Raw genomic sequence first — 21,502 nt, 5'->3', positions numbered from 1 at the left:
TCAAGATTACCCGTTTTATACTATGAAATTCCAAGGATCAGTTACAACATACGTATAGTAATTACTCATGCAATATACAGAGCCACTGGCAGGATGGGGATCTAGTGAAACACTCTAGAAGTCACTGGATACTTGAGATCAGAAACTTAATTCCTGTGCCCAACCTGAATTGCATCTACTAGGAACAGAAAGACGTGCTCAATACAGACTCTTTCAGAAGTGTCTGCTAGCAATTTATCAAGTGTTTTTCCAGTGTAATACTCTAAAGCAGATGACTTTTTTAATTGGAGCTTTTTTAAAAAAAAGATTGAGAGACAGAGGACTATTACTTTCTCAAAGAGTAATAGAAATTATTGGTTCATTGTGAATTGTGCTTGCTTCCTGCCAGATAAAATCCTTTTTAAACTGAAAAAAATCTGAAAGCTTCCTGTTTTGTGTAAACAGGTGGTCCAATGGGAGATGCTTAGGTTTGTTTGGATGTCAGAGCCACCACATGTTGATCTGGGCGGACCAAACAGGTTTTCTTGCCCTCTGGTTTGCATCAGGCAGGTTGGTTACCATTCCGTCTTGTTTGTATTTTCAACCTTCTTGGCTCATTTGTGCTGCCTTTTGTGGATGACCAAGCAGTTCATCCATCAGAGAAAGCCTTGAGCTTCTGTAACAAATCCCACAGCACATATTTTAAAAGCAAGGTCATTTGACTGTTGTATGCTGGAGGTCCACGAGTTAAAGGGCTATGCATAGAACATTTCACCGTGACATAACCTCCAGCTGATCTCCATGGTTTTAGCTAACTTAGTGGAAAGACATGCACAAAAACTGAGTCTTTAAAGACCCTTTCTCTAAGATAGTTTCTGGTAAAGCCCATTTTAAGAAAACACTCGAGGTGCAACTGGAATAGAAACAAATCTGACAAGTGCATTGCAGCTGCTCCTTCCTTTAATCTTCCTATAGGTTATTACAAACATCTTAGAAAAAAACCCAAACTGAAAGGAACTCCTTCTCATTTAGGAGACAAAAGTCACGTGCCTTTCAATTATATTTTATTATTATTATAAGATTATTAATAATAATAATAATAATAATAATAATAATAATAATAATGATTCCCCAATTGCAGCTTTTGTGAGTAGTCCATAAGGATTTTGCTGTACTTCTTCTATCGTGGGATGCACCTCTCTAAGCCCTTCCATCTCCCCCTCCTCAGCACAGTGCAGAGCACGTTGGGTTTCTTCTAAAAGCACCCAGCAAGAGGCTCTTAATGAACAGCTGGACCAGGGGTAGGACTCATCTCTCCTAACCTCCCCTGTCTGAAGGTGAGGTGCCCACACTCCCCAGTGGGAGACATGGGCAACCTCTAGTAGGGAGGAGCCATTCCTGGACCTGAGAGTAATGTGGGTTGGAGGAAATGCCCGCTGACTGATTACAGTGGGGCCAACCTGTCCCTCAGAGCGCGCTGCCACCGAAGCTCTCCATTTAAGCCGGCTGTTCTGCTATTAGTATAGGACTGTGCGCTGCTACCTGTTGTAAGACTCTGCAACAGCAGCTCTAGGGAATACACAGCTGCCAGGTGGTGGAGTAAAAGCAGACCAGAATTGCTACCACTTCACAACTGACGGCAAAGCACGTGGAGTTTGGAAACTCTGCTGGCATGTGCTTGTGCTAATTTCTGTTTAGGTTGAGTGCATAAGAAAACATGCTAAACTGATGACACTGAGCAAACTGGAACACAAATATACCCTAGCAGGTCCTAAACCTACAGTTCCCGTGCAACATTAGACACACAGCTCTCGCCTACACCCTTATGCAACAAGGCCAACACTGGCTGGTTACGAATCCGTATTATCATTTCTAACATAGGCTCATGAGGACATCAACAAAATTCCTTCTATGCTGCGCGAACTCCAAGCTGCGGATGGGCACTGCTCCGGCATGGCACCGCTTGTGCCTGCAAGTGGCTCGGCTCTGGTGCCAGACCACGGCGAGCCGTGCTGATCGGGGTCCCTGCAGGCAGCCTGGAGACATGTCCTGTGGTGCAGGAGACCTGCATCAGCCTGACCAGTTCAGGCCCCACCCATGGAACACAGCGTGAAAGCTGCTGGCAGCGTTTGATGGCAAATGTGATAAGCAGCTTAATGACTAACTGGGGGAACTCTGCAAGGCTTGCAATAGGCAGGGAAGAATATTTGACTTCCTAATTGCTAAGAGCTGGAAATCATTTCTGAGAAACACTAGCTTAGCTAAACCAGGCACAAAATAAACACAAACTCATGCTGGGCAATCAACAATGCCTGCGTTCATGGGGAACCTGCTCAGAAAAACATGTTACCTGGCCACACCTCCAAACGCATCCATCTTCTCAAAGAGCGCATGAAGCCAGTCAGAGGAAGATATCCTTTCTGTCCGTCTTCTCCAGTCACTTTTTCTTGACAGTGATATAGATCATCTCAAGTCCTCAGAGAACTGTCAGCCATCTCCTGAGCATTGGCCAACCTAAGCCCACTGTCCACCTGCTTAGGGTTGTCCCTGCCTCTCCCCCAAACGCTGTCACCCAGTACGTTCTCATCTCTAGTACCGAGGTGTCAAATGAAAGAAGAGCAAGCTGTGCCCTTATCTGCCTTCTCCCTGAGCAGCACCACCAGGAAACATGTTGGGGTTTCCACTGCAATCATCTCACTGGCCACTTCAGTGCTATGTGAGAGTCTTTCTGGCATCACGGGACATGTGTGGACACCCTACAGGGTGCAGAGACAGAGGAGAAGGCCCTGCCGAAGATTTCCCAGCTGCAACAGCCCCAAAGGCACGAGGACTGGGACAGCACGGATATCCACTGACCTCTCCACTCTCTAGAAGATGCCCAGGACAGGCCAGTATAGATGGGGGAGAAAGGCTGGGTAAGATTTATAAACCATCACCTGAAAGCTGTCAGAGGGCTTAAACAGACCAAATAGTACCTCTCTTCAACAGCAGCAGACTTGCTGGTGCGGAGAGAAACTGCAAGATCTTGTGGTGGATACTAGAAGGGCTAGAGGCAGAAGGGTGATGTGAAGTTCAAGCCATGCACAAGTCTTTACGCATTCATTTAATCCTCATCACAATTATTTTACCTCTATAATAGCTGTGGCAAAAAGTGTCTATTCTTAACTGAAACTTTCCACTTTCTATGTAACATTTTTCAACAACAAAGTCTCTACCCAGCCTGAAAAAAACCCCTAGCAACGTTAACCAAAACACGTTTAGTACATGGAGCTATTTTCATTCCCGGGACAATCTATCGACACTCACTTCTGATCTTCTGTCTTTAACAGGGACCACCACTTTGCAGTAAGAGAGTGCTCAAAGACCAACCATAATGAATATGAATGTTAACAAGGTAGCAGGAGGAAGCAAAATGCCTACATCCAATATATCTAAACACCACCAGGATACTCGCCCCTGCCAAGGAGATTCAGGTATGGCCACCCGTGAGCAACAGAGAGGTTGTAATATTATTGGACTAGGTGCAAAAGTAAGACTTTCTTTCCATTGTGGACCTTGTCCATCCCCTAGGAGATACAGGCTGCCTAGAGCAGGATTTCTCAAACTTTTATCTTTAACAAAGGACCATTCGACTTTCTGAAAGAGGTGCCTGGAATGTCTCACTGTTTTTTGAGTGAGAAAAAGGATGAATAAAGTACTTATTATTTAGAGAAAATACATTTTATTGTTTTAAGATGATTTTATTAACACAATTACAAATATTTTAGTTTTAAAACACTTGTATCACTTTACATTTGCCTCAGGTCTTAACACGTCAGGATGGACTTCTTACCATGCCTGCAAGCAGGCAGCAGCTCAGTATATATTAACAATTGTAATGCAACATGTAAGTATCTAGAGGGTCTTTTGTTTTTATTTAATTGCTACTGCCTTGCAGCTCACCTTTTGATGTCTTATGGAACACTAGTGGCTCATTTACCACAATTTGTGCAACACTATCCCTACAGCACCGAAAAGTCTTTTGATCCTCAAACAAGGTGAGAGAAAGCAAACCCCAGGAATCCCCTTTGCCAGTCTCTTTTCCAATCCACACTCCTCCCTCGGCCACTCCTCGTCACCACGTAACGTGGCTCTGTCAAATCAGAAATACTACTGTGGAAGTTAAACAGTTGTGCTCTTGCCACAAGGGTGGCACACTGTATGTGAGAGCACAGCATTGTGCTTCTAACACACTGCTCACCTTCCTTTTCAGATCACAGTATGACATAAATCCTGTAACTGCTACTGTAAGTTGGACTACAAGCTACTTGAGCGGGACCTTATCTCTCAGACAGTAATGCCTTGTCTCACATCATCTACCCTTCCTTATACCAATCACTTTGTATTTTATGAACTAGTCTAAAGCTTTCACTAAAGCCACTTTGTCCTTGAGATAGCTGAGCCACATCCACGATAGGGGAAGGCAAAAGAAAATGACACCGATATCAAGATACCCATCTGAGCTGAGGGCAATCTACCTGCGGCTGAGAAATATGCGTGAGAGAGGGTTTTAACCCTCGAAAGAGTGTAAGAACTGCTAATTTTGAATACTCCAGTTTGTTAAACCTAGAGTTGACCCTACATAGGCCCCGTCTGGTTTGGGCTCTCCACACACCCTGATCTCAGCATGCTGACTTCCAGGTCATCCCTACAAGCAACTTTTCACAGGCCGTGCTAGCCTCACTCAACTCAGCAATAAACCTCCTATGGACCGCAGGATGCTGGGGTTTCCTTCTATATGACTGTTCTCCTCCAATAAGTACGCTTTCTCTGTATTTCTGGCACGATACCTGGATTGTCTTCACAGATTTCAGGGGAAAAAGTCTGCACTGAGAGAGAAATCTCCAGCAGTTCTTTTCTCAGCTCTGATAGCATGAGGCTACACATTTAAATAAGGTTATTGATGTCCTCCAAATTGGCACAGAAACATTCCTGCTTTTTTCTCCCTCTATTGGGCATATCCTCTCGGAGCCCCATTATGGCCACGGAACTTTCTAAGCTATTGATCTGCCCGTAGCTACTTCTGGTATGGGAATGAAGGCACAAGGCAAAGGCTGGGGGCGAGAGGGGCACTCTGCCCTGTTTACCTCGTAGAAGAGCCCTTCGGGGAACTGCTGAAAGCACTGGGCACAGACGAAGCACTGCTCATGGTACAGCTCACCGTTGCTGTTGACGATTTTCTCGGCAGGGGCAAAGCCACCTCTGCAGCGCTCGCAGATGGCATTTGCAAGCGCGTTCGCCATGTTGCTGTCATGAACAAAGAAAAGAAAGAAAATTAGCCCAAATAGGCAACACCACTGGTTGTGGGTATCTTTTCCCCAAAGCCAACTGCATCTGCCTAACGCTAGGCTGCTCAACACAAGTTTTTTAATGGACTTAATGACTTGTGGCATCCCCTCAGAAATAAAACTACCATTTGCCCCTGCTCCCAAACTCTTTAGAAACAAAACCCCCACAATGCACTCTAATAACTATTAATTCAAAAAACCAAACAGAAATGTTGTTACTACAGATACATTTACAGGCTTTTTATGATAAGAAAAGGCAGGCAATTCGAAGAAGTACTATAAAAATGACAGAATACATTAGAATTACAGAAAACAAGGGCAAACATTAACAATAATTGAGGACTGGCATCACATAGGAAAGCATAAATGATAATTCCAAAATAATTCCTAATTCTAAAATATATATAACAGCATTGGTTCAAAAGCTCTAAATAAGCAATGTGAGAGTGTACGGTATCTAGTCTGGCAGATATTACTAAAAACCAGGGCAGGTAAACAATTATTCCTTATATAAGCTTCGCATAGCTTGAAGTCATTTTACAAATTCAGTTTGAAGCCATGGGATTTTTGGTTGGTTTGTTAAGGTTCATCTCGGGGAGGTCAGCTCACAGCATGCCTGTGTCAGTCCAGGGCCGAGGGGGAGGGTGGGAAGGCTCTGGCTGCCCCACTGCGACCCACACGCAGGCCAACACAAGCTGGCGACCCCATGCCAGGAATGCAAAAAATTACTCAAATTGCAACCTTGGTTGCTTCTGAAAGGCATGTGACCATAAAATGACAGTGCAGTGGCTGCAAAATATCAGAGGAATTAGCTACTTCACTATGATTGTGTCCACATCTGCAGAAGACAGTACAGCTGTATTTCAGTTAATTAAGGCTCCTGTGCCAGAAAAAGGCTCACTTGATTTTTCCTTCACAAGCATTTTCTTACTCGTACCTAGACGCTCAAGGCTATGCCTTTCAGGATCAACTCTCTGCCCTAATACCATTTGATAGCAGAGAGCAAATACAGGGCAATGGTCCAGTTTCATTACAATCTGACCACAGCTGACAAAACCACTGACTCAAACATCTGTCTGGAAGCTTATTAAACAACTGACATTATTTTAAACACACGTGCACGCATGGACACATTTTGATACAGCTATCATGCTGTGCCTGTAAGTGCAGAGCCCTCAGTCCTCTGCAAGATGCCAAGCCTTTCCCCAAAAGGGGATAAGACCTCTTGGCTCCCACCAGGTTCAATAGGAATTGAATTAATTCCTTGCACAGCATCTGAGGGAGGAAGCAAACACCTAGCACGCGGTTCAAAAAGGAATGTGCTTTATCTATTTCTTACACTATCTCACAGAAGAGCCCTACGCAAGGTCACATCTGACCAGTTATTATTAGCTGGCTTTTTTTTCTCTCCCTCTCTCTCGAGATCTTTGCAGAAGAGGAAAACAGTAACTGCTATCCAAATATTCACTGCCCCCTCGCTGAAACAACAAGTGGGCAAATTTCACAAGGAGATCAGATGGAAGATGGTCTATCCCATACATAACAGACAAGCCTACGGGCAAACGGCAGTGATTATACATATAAACTGTGGTTAACTATAAAGCTCACTGATGGTCTCCATGGATTGTGTATGCTTTCTGTGGGGGAAAACCTCAGTCACTTCACCCGTCCTCCTCATCAATCTAAATGAAGAATAATCACAACAGAAACTGGGATCTTTCATCATTACCTCAACAGTTCTCAAGCACTAAGGATGTTAAGTGCTGCCAGACATAAAGTATAATCCAAGCAAAAACATGAAACAAAGTTCAAAAATAAATGAAAACATAAAACTTTCCTCCTTGGTATGCAAAAGTACTTCACTTTGAAACACATCATATATGTAAAAACAGTGATGTATGTAATACTTCTGCATTAGTGAAGCAGTTTATCTGTTTGCCCAAAATAATAGGCAAACAACCTGAAGTCAGGGAGACTACCTGACAAATTCCAACCCCGTTTCAACTGCTGATAAAAATTTTTGACACAATTAATGACGAAGTTTAAAGCAACAGCTCAAATTTTAGTTGACGATTACAACTGGCAATGTATCAAGCAGAACAGTGGCAAAGGTTGCATTACAGAACGGCTTACACAGCCTGCCCGGAGCTCAGATAATAAAATACATATGTACAATGTGCCAGTAATGTCACCGTAGTTACACCCCGAAGCCAAACAGAACGAACTTACAATCTTGCATAAAAGTCACAAAACTCTTTGTAGAGTTTTACGTCACTGTGCCTACGTTGCAATTTTGACACCGGTTTCTCGCCTTCGTTTCCTGTAGAGTTGTGGGCATCGGGAGTGACCTTGTGTGCAACCTCTTCATCCTCCGGGATAGGGTAAGGGTGAGCTCTGCGCTGGAAGTCCATCTCTCTCTAATTGCTTTCCCGGGTGTGTATATTCTATGCTTATACTGCAAAGAAGCTGTAGGCAAAGTCTGCAAAACAATATGCTGGACTTTCCCTTGTTCCCAGCGAAGTGATTTACTTTCACAGCTCCGTGTCATGTAGCTGGAGCTGCTCAGCGCCCTGCTAGAGCTTCAAGTTAAAAGTTCAGCGGCGGGGCGGTGAGCCCGTCACGCTGTGATTTACTGGCGCTGGCTGCGAGCGGGGGAGCACATTCCCCTGCCAGGCCCTCATGCAAACTCGGATGCTGGAAAGGGGCTTCGCTGCCGGCTGCCGATAGCAGCCGCCCAGGAGAGCTGCGTTATGGGTAACCTATGTGAGCGAACATGTTCACCGCCAAACCTGTCCGCAGCTACTTTCTGCTGAGGGGGGGTGGAGGCGGATTCCAACAACATTTTATCGTGGGCAAACCAGCAGTGGAAAGCGTGAAGAGAAGAGTTCTGTCGTTAGGTAAATATTGCTTTAATGCTACAGTATATTAATTACATTGCAAAAATGGCTTTTAATGTTCCACTTGTGCCTTCTAAGTCAGATGTGCTGAACTTATCTATAGGCATCTTTCTTCTTGTCAGCACTTTAGAGAAGGGGTCGGTACAGACAGACAGTTTGGTTTCTGTTGTGCTTCACAGGCCATTAATCGAACTGCCAGGTATGCTATAATGGGCAATATATGAAGGAGGAAAAACAAAGCTTGATTTCCAGTGATGTGCTGCATTTAGAACAATTATCTAACATAAGAACACTTCATAGATTTGAAAGCTGAAGTAATTTACTGTGGATATTAGGGAACTGAGAGAGCAAGACCAGGAACAAAGAATAAAAATTAATCATTCCTTCACCACAGAATCCCCTCCTATATAACCGTGCAATTATTTCATGGTTATATCCTATTTAAAAATCCTGTTGTGCACTGCTTACTAGGGAAGGCAGGGTTGATTAGCTGCAGATCTGCAGTTAGCAGCTCTCCCTGCTTGAAGCGCAGTGCTTGCGGCAGACGTGGGATACGCGGCTTCCAGCAACTTGTAACTGCAGACAAAGCAGGGTTTTGGGAAGCTGTCCCAAGTAACTATCATCTCTTGCGTTGAACTGACTCAGCCTTATTAGCAATCGATTGAACTGCGGAACTGCATGCACTCTGTGCTCATGACACACTGTGTCTTGGTATCCGAAGAATCTGCTAGTCTGCGAGAGGGCATGAGAAAGCAGAGGGCAGGAAGGAGATGAACAGAGGGAACAAGTAGAGAAATTAGGACTAGAAGATGACAAAGGATACGATAGAAAGTCCAGTCAAGGCTACTACTTCTTAATATGCCTTCACCTTCCTAGGACCTACTGCAGAGGGTCTGGTTTATGATGGTTTTGGGCCATATCTCTCACCACTAGTTGGGATAGATTGCTCAGTAAGCGTACAGCAGCGCACACGCCACTCTCCACGCAGGCCTGGGCTCGCACATAGCCATCTTCCTACAGCCTGGCCAACACAGCACTACGTTTCTGCTGCTGCCAAATTTGTGGGATGGGTTTGGTCAGGCATCTTTCCTTCACCTCCCCTCGGCAGGAAGCAACCTCTGGGCAAGCTATTCCCCTGCGCCACAAGACATCACGGTAGGTGGGACCCAGGCACCATGACCCTGCTTATTTACCCATCCGTAGGTGTGATTATCCATCTTGCACCAGAGCTACCAGGAGTCACAAGCTGTAACAGGCTAAGGAGGCTGCACCCTCACCACTTACATGGCTTGGCTGGAGCTCAAGCCCTATTTTTATCTGTCATGGAGCAAGTTCCAGATCAAGCAATGCTCAGGTTGTAGCCCTAGGCCACGATGAACTTGCCAGAGCACTGGTGCAGGAAACAGCGCTGGAAGAAAAGGTTTCTGCATCCACTGGAGCACCAGTGATGAAAACAAGCGCTGTTTGCCAACGGAGGTGCAGGCATGGTGATGCCGGCTCTTCTTCTCCATGCTGCTTCCCAACATTTCCTGCACAGATCAATGCTGAGCTTTTGTGCGTATGAAAAACTCGAGGGAGACTGACTACAATGGACTAACCATGCTGATTCATCCAGGATTAGTGCAGGTGCACCAAGCCACTAAGATAAGAAACAGCAAGTCAGTCTGTCTCTTCCCCTTATCACTGATCATCTCCTCAATTGTTTTCTTGTATTTTGTCCCAGATCGCAGGCATTTCTCCTGGGAGGCTGCTGCTGCGATTCAGAGAGCCCTGAGGAGTTTCCTTCTCCCAGTGGACTACTTCAGTCCTTGCAGTAACCTGAAATCCACAAGCTACCAAGGTGGCTGGAAGCCACTTCTGCTGCCTTGCGTCTTCTGCGGTCAACAGGAAAATATTTGCTTGCTTCTTCGGCTTGCTACGGCGCAGTCTTCTGCATGGCTGTAGCAAAGCAAGTAGTACAGCAAGTCAGTGCAATAAGATGTCCATCCGAAAAGCCTGTTTTAATCTTCCTAGCTTTTTTCAAGGAGCAGTCTTACAAGGTAATAGGACTCCATATGTGCAATATGTAGAAGCTGCCTGGTTGTCAAGGCCTATTGCCATTGCTGCTGGTGGAATTACTCCCAATTTGTTTTCCATTAAGCAAGAAAGGAGCTTGCCAGGAGTTTAAAGAGAGCCTTTCTGCTACTGAAGCAAAACATAGTTTCTACTGTGAAGGTTTGGTAGTCCACAAATCCAGAGCAGCTGGCCATCTTTCTCTTTTCTGTCATTTTGCTGGAGGCGTGCTGCCAAGATCTGAAATACACTGTTAAAAATACACGGCATTTTCATTAGGGAATTCTAGGTTACTCTGAGGTGAAGCTGTCCACGGGGAGCGAGAAGCATGTAGGGGGTTGTTGATTTGCAGCAGCAGCTTCCCAAGGGCATTCCCTGGGATCTGGGACAAAACCTACCAGCCCGCTGTTAAGGAAGCAGTGATAAGGAGAGGAGAAAAGGGAGAAGTTCAGTATTTAATTGGAAAAGGTACGCAGGAAGGAAGAAGACAGAGAGGCTCCTCCTGGCACACTGAGGATCTTATCAGAAGCCAAAGCTGACGGCAGGGAAGGTGCTAAAGGAAACGGCAGAAGAGGGGAGGGGAAGCGTCCCGCTGCAGCTACGGAGAAGGGCTTCGGGAGACAGCAGCAAAAATAGCCGCACTGTTTTATCACCGCTGACGGACGACTGTCGCCCCGGCTCACACGCTGCTTTCTCTGGAGAACTTTCAAATCCGGCTGCCCATGCCGGTGGCTGCCAGAGGCAGACGGGGACTCTTACAGAGAAGGCTTGGTGGCCGGCCAGCCCCGCTGAGCGTTTTGCTCCATGCCACAAATAGACGTGCCGAGCAGTCATGGCTCCAAACAAGGTGCTTGGCAAAAGCAGCTGCTGCTTGGCAACCTACTCGTGCCACCGTGAAATATCACTGCGTCACTGGCGCTGCCAGGAGGCCACGTGCCCCATCGGGTTATGTGCGGGGGGATAAGTAATCACAGTGTACCCCTCCCCTTCCCGCATAGGTAAGGGTGATTTCATTTTAATTTAACACAGATGCTATGCAATGGTCCTCACACACAAAATACAGAACAGCTAGAACGGAAGTTTTGCTGCAAAATATGCACGGACTTGCAGTGCCCTGCGCTGATTTCTGCACCAACCTTTTAAAGCACTAATTGACCTTTTGCATCTTTTTTTATTGAAATTAAAAACACTCTTGGGTTCTGGTTGCTGCAATCGTTTACCTCTTAAGCAATAAAATACATTCCATGTTAAGCTGGTCTCCTAAGGCAATTTGAAAGAAGGTATAAATCTTTTCTATAATAAATATGCACATTACGGGTAGGATTTTCACATGTGCCCAGCACTGCTCTAGCTTCCATTTCTATTAAAAAGGATGGAAAACCATCTTGAAACCACTGCAATAAAAACCAGGTGAATTCTGAGTGCTCCTAAAAGTTTCATCCTTTAGTCTTCGCCACAACAAGCTTACGTGGTGGGAGTTTAAACAGCGCAAACAAAAAGACAACTCTAGCCGTTTCATATACTTCAATATAAATTTATTCTAGTACAAACATGTCCAAAAAATGCTTTGGTCTCCGCAAACAGAGAAGGTTCACATTCCATCTCTCCATAAGGAAATGAATATAGCTGGAATAAACAGGTAAGCAGCACCTTCCCACACAACGTTTTATCAGCCATACAAGTACAGTGAAAAATCAGTGTCTGACAGAATTCGTAGAAAGAGAGAGCAATATTTAACTATAGCACTTTCCTGTTGTAAGTAATATTTCAAAAAGCTATTGTATTTTCTTCCTGCTGGTTACAAACATTACCAAACGAAGCCGCGCTTTGTGTAAAACAAGAAATTACTTCTGTGTACAGATACTTGATACTCTTTAAAGCAGCCATCTCTTCCTCCCCCACTACTGTTTTTTGAATCCTATGCAGACAGGAAAAACAACACAACAAAAAGACGTGGTATCACATATGAGAAGCTCACGAGAGCTCTAATAAATGTGTTGCATGAGATAGAGCATACTATTGGTTATTCTTAAAATCTGCACCCTGTGTAGTTGACTGCATGTATACTTCACTATGGTAAATATACTGTATCCAAACTCTTCCAACTCAATACATTTTAAAGATGCATTTGCAGTAATGCATTTCATATAACAACATTTATATCCCCATTTCTAATTTAAGAATAATAAAAAAGGTCAGCTACGCAGTACTGCAGTAGGGGCTGCACATCAAATGTTTCTGAGACATTCGCTCTGGAAAGAACCATCTTATCAAGACCGATGAGACAAGATCAGGCCCACCAAACTCAAAAGCATCCTTCTGTTTGGACATACACACAGCGACCTTCACAACACCAAGGTCATTCAGTTCTAAAATTTGAAACTGTTTGGGCAGAACAGTATTTATATTGGTGGAAATCAAACCACTGGAAAGTCAAGGGATGCACAATAGAGTGTGATCAGGCAATTGCAAGCAAATTACAACTCAGTGCATGTGTGCTCCTCCTCCACTGCTTAAGGAACAGATTTAAAGTTCAAATATGTGAAAATGTATGAGGTTGATCTTTGCATTTTCTGACATTTCAGAAAAATAGCATCCTGGCTTGTATCAGAAATAGTGTGGCCAGCAGGAGCAGGGAAGTGATCGTGCCCCTGTACTCGGCACTGGTGAGGCCGCACCTCAAATACTGCGTTCAGTTTTGGGCCCCTCACTACAAGAAGGACATTGAGGTGCTGGAGCGTGTCCAGAGAAGGGCAACGAGGCTGGTGAAGGGTCTGGAGAACAAGTCTTCTGAGGAGCAGCTGAGGGAACTGGGGTTGTTTAGCCTGGAGAAAAGGAGGCTGAGGGGAGACCTCATCGCTCTCTACAACTCCCTGAAAGGAGGTTGTAGCGAGGTGGGTGTCGGTCTCTTCTCCCAAGTAACAAGCGATAGGACGAGAGGAAACGGCCTCAAGTTGCGCCAGGGGAGGTTTAGATTGGATATTAGGAAAGATTTCTTCACCGAAAGGGTTGTCAAGCATTAGAACAGGCTGCCCAGGGAAGTGGTTGAGTCCCCATCCCTGGAGGTACTTAAAAGAGGTGTAGATGTGGTGCTTAGGGACATGGTTTAGTGGTGGACTTGGCAGTGTCAGGTTTACGGTTGGACTCGATCCTGAAGGTCTTTTCCAACCTAAATGATTCTATGATTCTAAAATGCTGCACTACCATATTTCTCTTCAGAGCAACAGTTTCCTAGCACCAATATTCAGTTCATGTCATCTGTCACTGAAATCCACCAAAAATCCTTCACCGAATCCTTAGTGTAAAGGCAAACGCCAGCCTTTGCTTCTGCCTTAGCCATCTGGCCACGCTAGCTGGAACCGACGTTTTCACAAGCCGAACACCATGACCTGAGCGGTTCATCCAGCAGCTATAATTAATACCATGACTCAACATAACACCCCGGCTACCAGGAGGGACTTCCAGTACGTCCACGCAGTTCCTTGTAGGGCAGAGATAACTGCAACACCAGGCTTCCCGGCTCGCAGCGACATCCTTATTATAGTAACGTCTCCACTGGAGACACCACGCTGAGGGCTGACCTTCGGCTTTACTAACCAGCACATCACTTCCACACACGTCACCTCTCGAATATTGCTATTAATCTACACCTCCAGCAACATAGCCTCTCTAAATATTTTTCACCTTCATTAAGCTTGTTTTTCTATTCTATATGAGGAAGTGCAAAGTTTTTCATTGTCTGAATTAATTTGTTTTGGGCAGAAGGTAGAATGTGGGAAAGAAAACATCGCTTCAGCTGTTGCTCTTCTCTCACTCTCACACACGTATTAAATCGTAACTATTAGTCACTCTGAGTTTTGGTTTCACATTTTTTTCTAAGCTTTAGAAAGACTAAAGCTTAGTCTTTAAAGCTTTTTAGACTAAGCTTTAAAACCAGCAGAGGACGGCAGACAGCTGAGCCATCTGCAGTTAACATTGCAGAATTAAATAATGGCCCCAATACTCAACAGCCGCAAGAGAATAACCAGAAGCGATTTATATTCCTAAGAGTCAAGCATGAGTAATGTATCGACAAATAAAGCTAATACAAAATAGCATTGCTTTCATACTTCATTATGATGGCCTTAACATTTTGGCTAACACAAACTGAAGATCTTCGTCTTGTACTTTATATTTATTAGCTCTTCAATACTAATAGCAGAACTTTCAAGTAAGCACGAATGAATTTCAGCAGCAGTTACTGCCAACGCAAGACTTCCATGCATTTTCCAAACCGAAGGCTTTGGCAACTATTGCAAGATTTTTAAAAAGTAACAGTTTCCACCCCAACAAGAGTAAAGCAGGAGTGAATGGTTATAATATATATTGTAAGACTTGTGAGGGAAGATGTAGAAGTTACCCCTTGCAACAGAGTATTGCTGGGATTATCTGAAGGTGCAGCACGGGGTTTTGTGCTTTGTATCGGAGGGGTTCGAGCCCTGCCAAAACTCATTCCCCTTTGCTATGTACCACAGAGAAGTGGGTATAATTTGAGGATTAGTCTTAGAAAGGAATGTAGTTTAAAACTAAGCAATTACTTGTACACTTCGGGCAAAATTCATGACCTGCAACCTGATAACTCATGGAGCTACCCTATCCCAAAGCTGCACTGCTACCACGTCCTTTAAAGAAAAAAAAAAAAAAAAGGAGCAGCTTTTTTAATATACCAGAAATATAGTGTATGCTTCAGTTTCTGAAGTCAGCAAGGAGGAACGTACATAACAATAACTGAAAAGCCAAACATCAAGCGAGACAAACAGCTTTCAATGCAAACTTTCCGTACCGGAACAAGAAGGGGACTAGCCAGGGCAGTTTTGAGTCATGACTCCGAGTGGGTAACATTTTTCCAATAGCTGCATAGAAACAGAGTTCAAAAGGTAGACTCAACTCGGGATCAAGAACTTTATGATCTATGAAGAGCGTTGCATGCATGGATTTAACATGCTGGAAAAGACGAACGCCATTTCACATCTGCTTTACCTTCGTCCGTTCATTCCTTGCTGGAACAGCTTGAATCTTTTGAATCTTTCATTTAAAAAGGCACAGCTGAGAAATGCTGCCAGGTATTGCTAGCTGTGTCTGCCAATATGTTAATTCCTTTGGAGGCTAATAGTTTTTAATTAATTTTCTCCTAGCTCAATCGTGGCCATTAGAGGAGATAGAAAAAGCAGAAAAGCTACAGGGAAATAAGTCACAAAAGTCATAAACCAAATTTCTCTTGTTGGACAAAAGGCTCCAAAAGATCATGAAGCTTCATCTTCTTGATATATAAAGATGCATCACAGGATGACTTACAATCTGCTGGCAAAGCTGAGAAGTGTCATCCAAAAACACCGCTCACAGAGCTTTATATGTGAAACCATCATTTCAGAACGCTACCGGGAACTACCTAAAATCAGAAGTTTCTACAAAGCTGGCATGTACAAAGATGAAAACTGAACAATGCCTAAAGCTGCTATGACAAATCAAGCAAAGAAAAAATGAACACACAACCATGTGCACTAAGGCATCTGATAATACACATGAAAACTCAGAGCATCACTCATGTTTGGGAAATGCCCTGAGATTCCTGGGTGCGAGGCGAGACCGGAGGAGTTAACTGAAGGGAAAAACACCGAATGTCACAAACTCTGTAGAAAGTCCCTGAGCCACAGCTGGCAGCAAGCTGGGATTGTTACCACGCGAGATCCCATAAAAGGCCTGCTCTTTCCTTACACCTCCCTCCACAGGCATCAGCTTTTCGCCACCGTCAGAGGCAACGTATTTGGCAAGCCAGAGCCGTTCCCATGTCTGGAGAGCATCATGTACAGGGCCCATGGTCCTCTCGAGGACACCGTGTCTGTTAGCTTTGCGTTTCCTAGAACAGCTCAGAGACCACAGGAAAACAAAATAAACAGAAAGGGAACCCAAACATAACAGCCTTTAAGCTTGTTCTCCCTGATGCCTGCAAGTTGGTAATTTTTACTAAGTGCCGACATTGACATAATTTAGTCTTTCTCTCCTCTGCAGAATACTTCTGTGTGTAAATTCACTTCAGTGTGACGGACTGCATTCAAAGGAGAGCTTAATCATAGTGAAGAATAATGAACAATCACAGTACATTTTCTGTAGAGAACACCTCTGATGAGATGCGATCAAAACACATGAAAGCAAAAGCAAAAAAAAGAAACCTACAGCTTATCTTTAGCCAGCTAATCCTGTAAGAAAGAGCAATGAAAATCCTAACTGCTACAATCATTGAAGCTTAACAATTTACTGAAATCATAGATTATTACAATGAGGCAAGCGTAAGAGCAACAGTAGTAATTGCTTGGGTTTTGCAATTGCAGCTATCTCCGGTCATTTGGAGTCACGGGAGGTGATAGTCAGGGTGAGCAAGTCAAAGAAAATCGCTTCGGAGTTATGCAATGCAAAAGACAAGGGGTGAGAGAGAAGGCAAGAAAAAAAGGTGTGGTCCTCATGAGTTATTTTAACCCCTAGAGCAATGAAAAGTACAGCACAAATGAAAAGTAAAGCCTCTAGTCATTTGGATACCTCAAACTAAGGCTCAACGCAAATTCTAAGTATTGCAATATTAAAATAGAACCATGAAGCATATTTTTGCTGGCTGGAAGTTACTATAATTAATAATAATAATAATTCAGTGTTACATTTACATGGACAAATCCTCTCTTCAATTAGAGCAGCTAGCAGATGAGCCAAAGTGTTTTTTAATCAAGAGTTCCCAAGCATCTGATTCAAATGAGTATTTCTAGGTCCCAACTCTTTACGATTCCAGCAGAGTTTCTAACCACAACAAATGAAGAAGTGTAATTTTTTTGTGGCTTAACATTTATTTTCAAGCTCTTCCTGGATTAATAAATTAGCTTCTTTTTTTACCAACGTATTGAATAACTACTGCTTTACCTGCTGACACCGGCACTGTGAGCAAGTGAAGCATCTACTTACAGAAAGCGGCTATATAAATATTAACATTTGTGATGCTAGTAAGAAATGTTACCAGTGGAAATCAAATCTAAGAATCCTTCCAGGTGCAGACGGATCTTTTCTTTCTGCCTTCCCCTGCCCTCAGTCCCCTAAGGCACCTGAAAGCTCAACAGGGTCCCTGGTTCCCCAGACAGTCCCCAAGCAGCATCTTCTCTCCCTCCTAGGAAGAGCAGGAGGTCTTCAAGGAGGATGTGCAGCTGGAAACAGCTGCACACCTTGGCTGGCTGCTACACACGGGGTTTTGATGGCAGGCTGAGGAGATGTGTGACCTCGCACAACTCCCAAATGCTGTATCTCATAAAGAAAGGGAGGCACTCAGCCCTACCGCATTGCCGATGTTTTGGGGATTTTATTCATTTGTTTCTTTTTACACTCACCTACAAGCTCTGCAGTGCAGAGCCTATCCCCCCAAGGCTCAGCAGGACGTAAGAATGTGCTTACGTCTCCTATTTCATCTGCGAGGGAGTCTTTGTGCATGAAATTTTGGGGCACATCCACATGCCTTCCAGCCTGGAGTCAGTGCACAGAGGCAGGCGGGAGCCTGAATGGACCCAGCAGAAGATTGCCTGCACCTACTCACGCTGATGCACCCATCAGCTTCAGCAGCAGAGAGCAAAGGGAAGGCAGATACTTTAAAGCTATTAATGTGGAAAACATCTACGGTGCTTTCTGCACAAGAGAACAGAGCAGTGAACTACCTGAGTAACTGACAGCCACTGACTGAAGCTTGCCGATTTGTTGCAAATGCTGAACTTTACTGTTTGGTAAAAACTTGAGATGAACCTCTTCAAAAATTGTTTACGTTTTTAATCGCATTTGAACCCATATGAACTTAAAAAGAGAGCTATGGACAACACTTTGATCAAATTCACTTTAAGTGTAATTGTCAAAAAAAAGAGAGAATTGCCCCTGCTTGTCCCAGTACCTTGTATCGAGCTTTGGAAATTAATAGTATCAAATTTTTTAGAGGAATCATTCTATTTTTACAAAGGCGATGGGATGAGAAGGGGAAAGAACAAAAATAGCAAGCATACTGTTAATTGACTCCTAATGATTAATCATAAATGTATGCATACAATTTCCTTTGCATCCTGTTTGCTGAGAAAAGCAAGAAAGAATAGCTCAGCATACAGTCAGAATTTTTACGTGACATTTCTAAAGACAAGGCAAGACAAAATTTATCAGAGATGCCATTTTTTTCCCACCAAATCAATATAGCTGGAAAATAACAAGTCTTCCCCTCCATTCTGAAAAGCGGATTTCTCAGGTTGCAATTAGTTCAGTGACTGCTGCATCTGTTGCAGACAGGGGAGATGAAGGTGCCAGACAGCCCCCTGCACTTTCAACGCTGCACCTGGGGAGCATCCTGTGTACTTAAGGTCTATGCATTGGTGAGCCTAGCTCAAGCAGGGGAAGAGAGGACTGCATTCAGCATCCCTACCCCAGTGGAGGTCTAAACCAAGCACATCCTTGTACTATGCAAGTTCAAGAAAAGGATGAGCTACCTTTTACACGGGGCGGGCAGGCTCCAGCTCCCTATAATGTCAGTAAAGCACCACTAACATCCATAGCAGCAGATCAAAAGGCTCCCAGAGAGGTTGTGAGGTTTGTTAAGTGACGCATGGAGTGGGAAGCCAAACTTCCAATCCCCATCAATGTGCTCTGCTGTCAGGACAAGGGCTGGGACTCCTTTAACCTCACTGCAGCTGATGGGATAACCTGGGTTACGCCAGGAGGAGGAGGTGGGCTGGAAGGGACGAGAGAGTCTCCCTGGGAGGGCAACTCACTCCATCCTAGCATAGGTTTCTAAAACAAGGGGATGAATCCCACCCTCCGATCCCCGTCCTGATCTCAGCTGAGCTTAGGGCTTGCTATTTATGGCTGTGGGTGGCTTCCCTTGAAATGCCCTCGCTCTCCTCAACTGGATGGACTCTGGCGGTCCTCCCCAGCCCCCTCAGGTCCTCACCGCTGCCGGTGGGACAGCTCAGCTGCTCAGCCACCACACCGTACCACCTGCAACATCGAGGTAGCTGGGGCAGACTTTGGCCTAGCAACGAGCTCCAGGCTGTAAACTGCTGCAGAGCAGTGGCTGCGATGCAAGGCGTCAAACCCCTTCTAGAGCAGCAGGATGAGGAATCATAGCAACTGGGTAGGCAAAATGAGCAAAACCATGCACTAAAGTGAGCTCTGCTGCTTGTGAATCAGACCTGCAGACAGCCACAGCTGCGTGAGATGAGTTCCCCTCAAGGCAACCTGGCACCTACTTGCTAGAGCATGAGGTGTTTAGAGGGACTGTTAAACATTTAGGAGCTTCTACTGTAAACGGAAATCTGACAAGCTACGAAACTTAATGGAGAGAGCCAAACTATACTGCTACGGTCTTTCCTGCAAAAGACTGAGGGAAATGTGCGTAGAGACTGACTCATCATAAACTGAATAGCAGATCTGGAAGACAATGATGGGGGTCAAACCTCTGGCTGAAGTGACAACAGTGGACACAGATGCAGAAGTTAAAGCTCGCCTTCCTGCTGTGGAGCTCAGAGTCCCACGGCACGTGACCCATCATGAAGTTATGTCAACATAGGAAATTATTCTTATACTGTAAAGATAATTGTTTCAAGAAATTTTGGTTCCTGGAAAATAAAATGTATGTGATGATACATTATATGATAAACATATGCTCTGTACGTGTTTAGGAGTTCCAGTACACTGCTTCACAGTGCCCTAATTGTTAGTAATCTCGGGTGTTTTAGGTACAAATGACACTGACGTTCCCAGGAAAGAACAAAGGCAGAATTTCGGCACCAAGCCCCCCTGAGCTGCTTTGCAGCGCTGACACTGCCAACACTTGGCTAGGTCTCCACCACAGTTCGCGGACACACAAGGCCCCATCCTACCGAGCAGCGTCCGGCTCCTGCTGCAATGGCCGGACGCAGGAGCCGCAATTACAGTGGTGCTTGCAGCAGCAGCGCGGAGGCAGTCCGAGACACCTTGCAGCCGAGGTGCAGGGGTGTGAACGGCTGTCCGCTGGGTTAGTTACTGCTGTTTTGTGCCTTACCAGAGGAACACCCCAGCCTGGATCCCAGGAAACTGCTACCAAAGGAGACACAGATCTCAAAAAGGGCAGGAGAGAGAAATCTCATACTGGGGTAAGGTGCAAAAGGCTGTAAACTGAAAACTGGCAGATATCATGTATGACTTTAACAAAGGGCGATTTTCATTTTTATTTTTTTTTAAATACCGACATTCTCACAGGATACCCTGAGGACATTGGCATCTCGAGTACATTTTGGCCCAGGATTAGAAAAATACGGTACTTGAACTGAGAAAGCAGCTTCCAGTGAACTGTTCCTCGAGGGCTGATATTATTTAACACATGTGGATTAATATGTATGTAAAACGAAATACAAAGGCGCTAGAACAAAGAACTGGAGAGAGAAACTACAGGAGGGCATTGCAAAGCTATGGAGGACGGCAAGCTATATTTAGCAGATATGAAAGAAACCTCTTGTCTTTCTTGTGGACTCTAGATACTCTGAAAGTATTTGCTACGGACAGGCATCTAAGTGTCACCGGGGAGAGCACATGAAAAAAGCTAGAGGTTTCCAGTTTTAGAAAACTAAAGAATTTTTTCTCTTCGTTCCCGATTGCTCTTTGTCCTGTTGTTATGTCGTTATTTTGTCTTTACAATGCCATAGCCTTTTGTCATGAAGAATGCAGTAAAAATGACAAATAAGGCTGCCTGGCAACACACTGAAATATCACAAAATGGGTTAGGAAGGAGCAAGGTTTAGTTTGAATAAGAACCAGCTTAAGCTATTAGCAAATATAAGAAAAGCTCTGTCTTTAGGTACGGGTTGTCCCCCTGCTCTAGGAGCATCATCTGACCATGCTCTATTCACCTTCTTGTATCTCCAATACCTTGCCCCGATTTACTATTTCCTCCACTTGGATTTTATTTCCCAAGACCGATCCCTGTTTCACATATTGCTCGTCTTTAACCGGAAGAGGCTCAAGAAAGGATCAAAACACCTAGACTTATACTGGTACAGACAATCCCTTTCCCCCGCCCCCAGCCCAGAAAGGGTCTCATTCCCATCTTGGATGTGCATATATATAGGAGAAACAGCAACACAACCATAGAGAGCTAGCACTCTTTTATGTATATGCTTTAAAAAGCAGATTTTTCTTCCCTAACAGGATCTATTCTTCCTCATTGCT

At 44.5% G+C, this 21,502-nt stretch overlaps 1 protein-coding gene across 8 annotated transcripts in view; it reads right to left on the bottom strand.

Moving 5' to 3' along the window:
• The window catches only part of LIMS1 (LIM zinc finger domain containing 1), a 77,645-nt gene that overhangs the window by 12,701 nt on the left and 43,442 nt on the right, over nucleotides 1–21,502 (bottom strand). For 6 of the 8 annotated variants that reach the window (XM_076360236.1, XM_076360260.1, XM_076360253.1 and 3 more), the window contains exon 2: nucleotides 5,106–5,265. In XM_076360236.1, the coding sequence (XP_076216351.1) occupies nucleotides 5,106–5,265 (160 nt within the window). Of the gene's footprint in view, nucleotides 1–5,105; nucleotides 5,266–7,535; nucleotides 7,865–21,502 lie in introns of those variants that run through there. The other 2 variants (XM_076360209.1, XM_076360200.1) reach the window with 1 other exon arrangement.

Source organism: Aptenodytes patagonicus, chromosome 1 (assembly GCF_965638725.1).
Source record: "Aptenodytes patagonicus chromosome 1, bAptPat1.pri.cur, whole genome shotgun sequence".
NCBI classification, from domain to species: domain Eukaryota; kingdom Metazoa; phylum Chordata; class Aves; order Sphenisciformes; family Spheniscidae; genus Aptenodytes; species Aptenodytes patagonicus.
The sequence above is the reverse complement of the archived record's forward strand: the minus strand, read 5'-3'. Positions and strand labels throughout refer to the sequence as shown.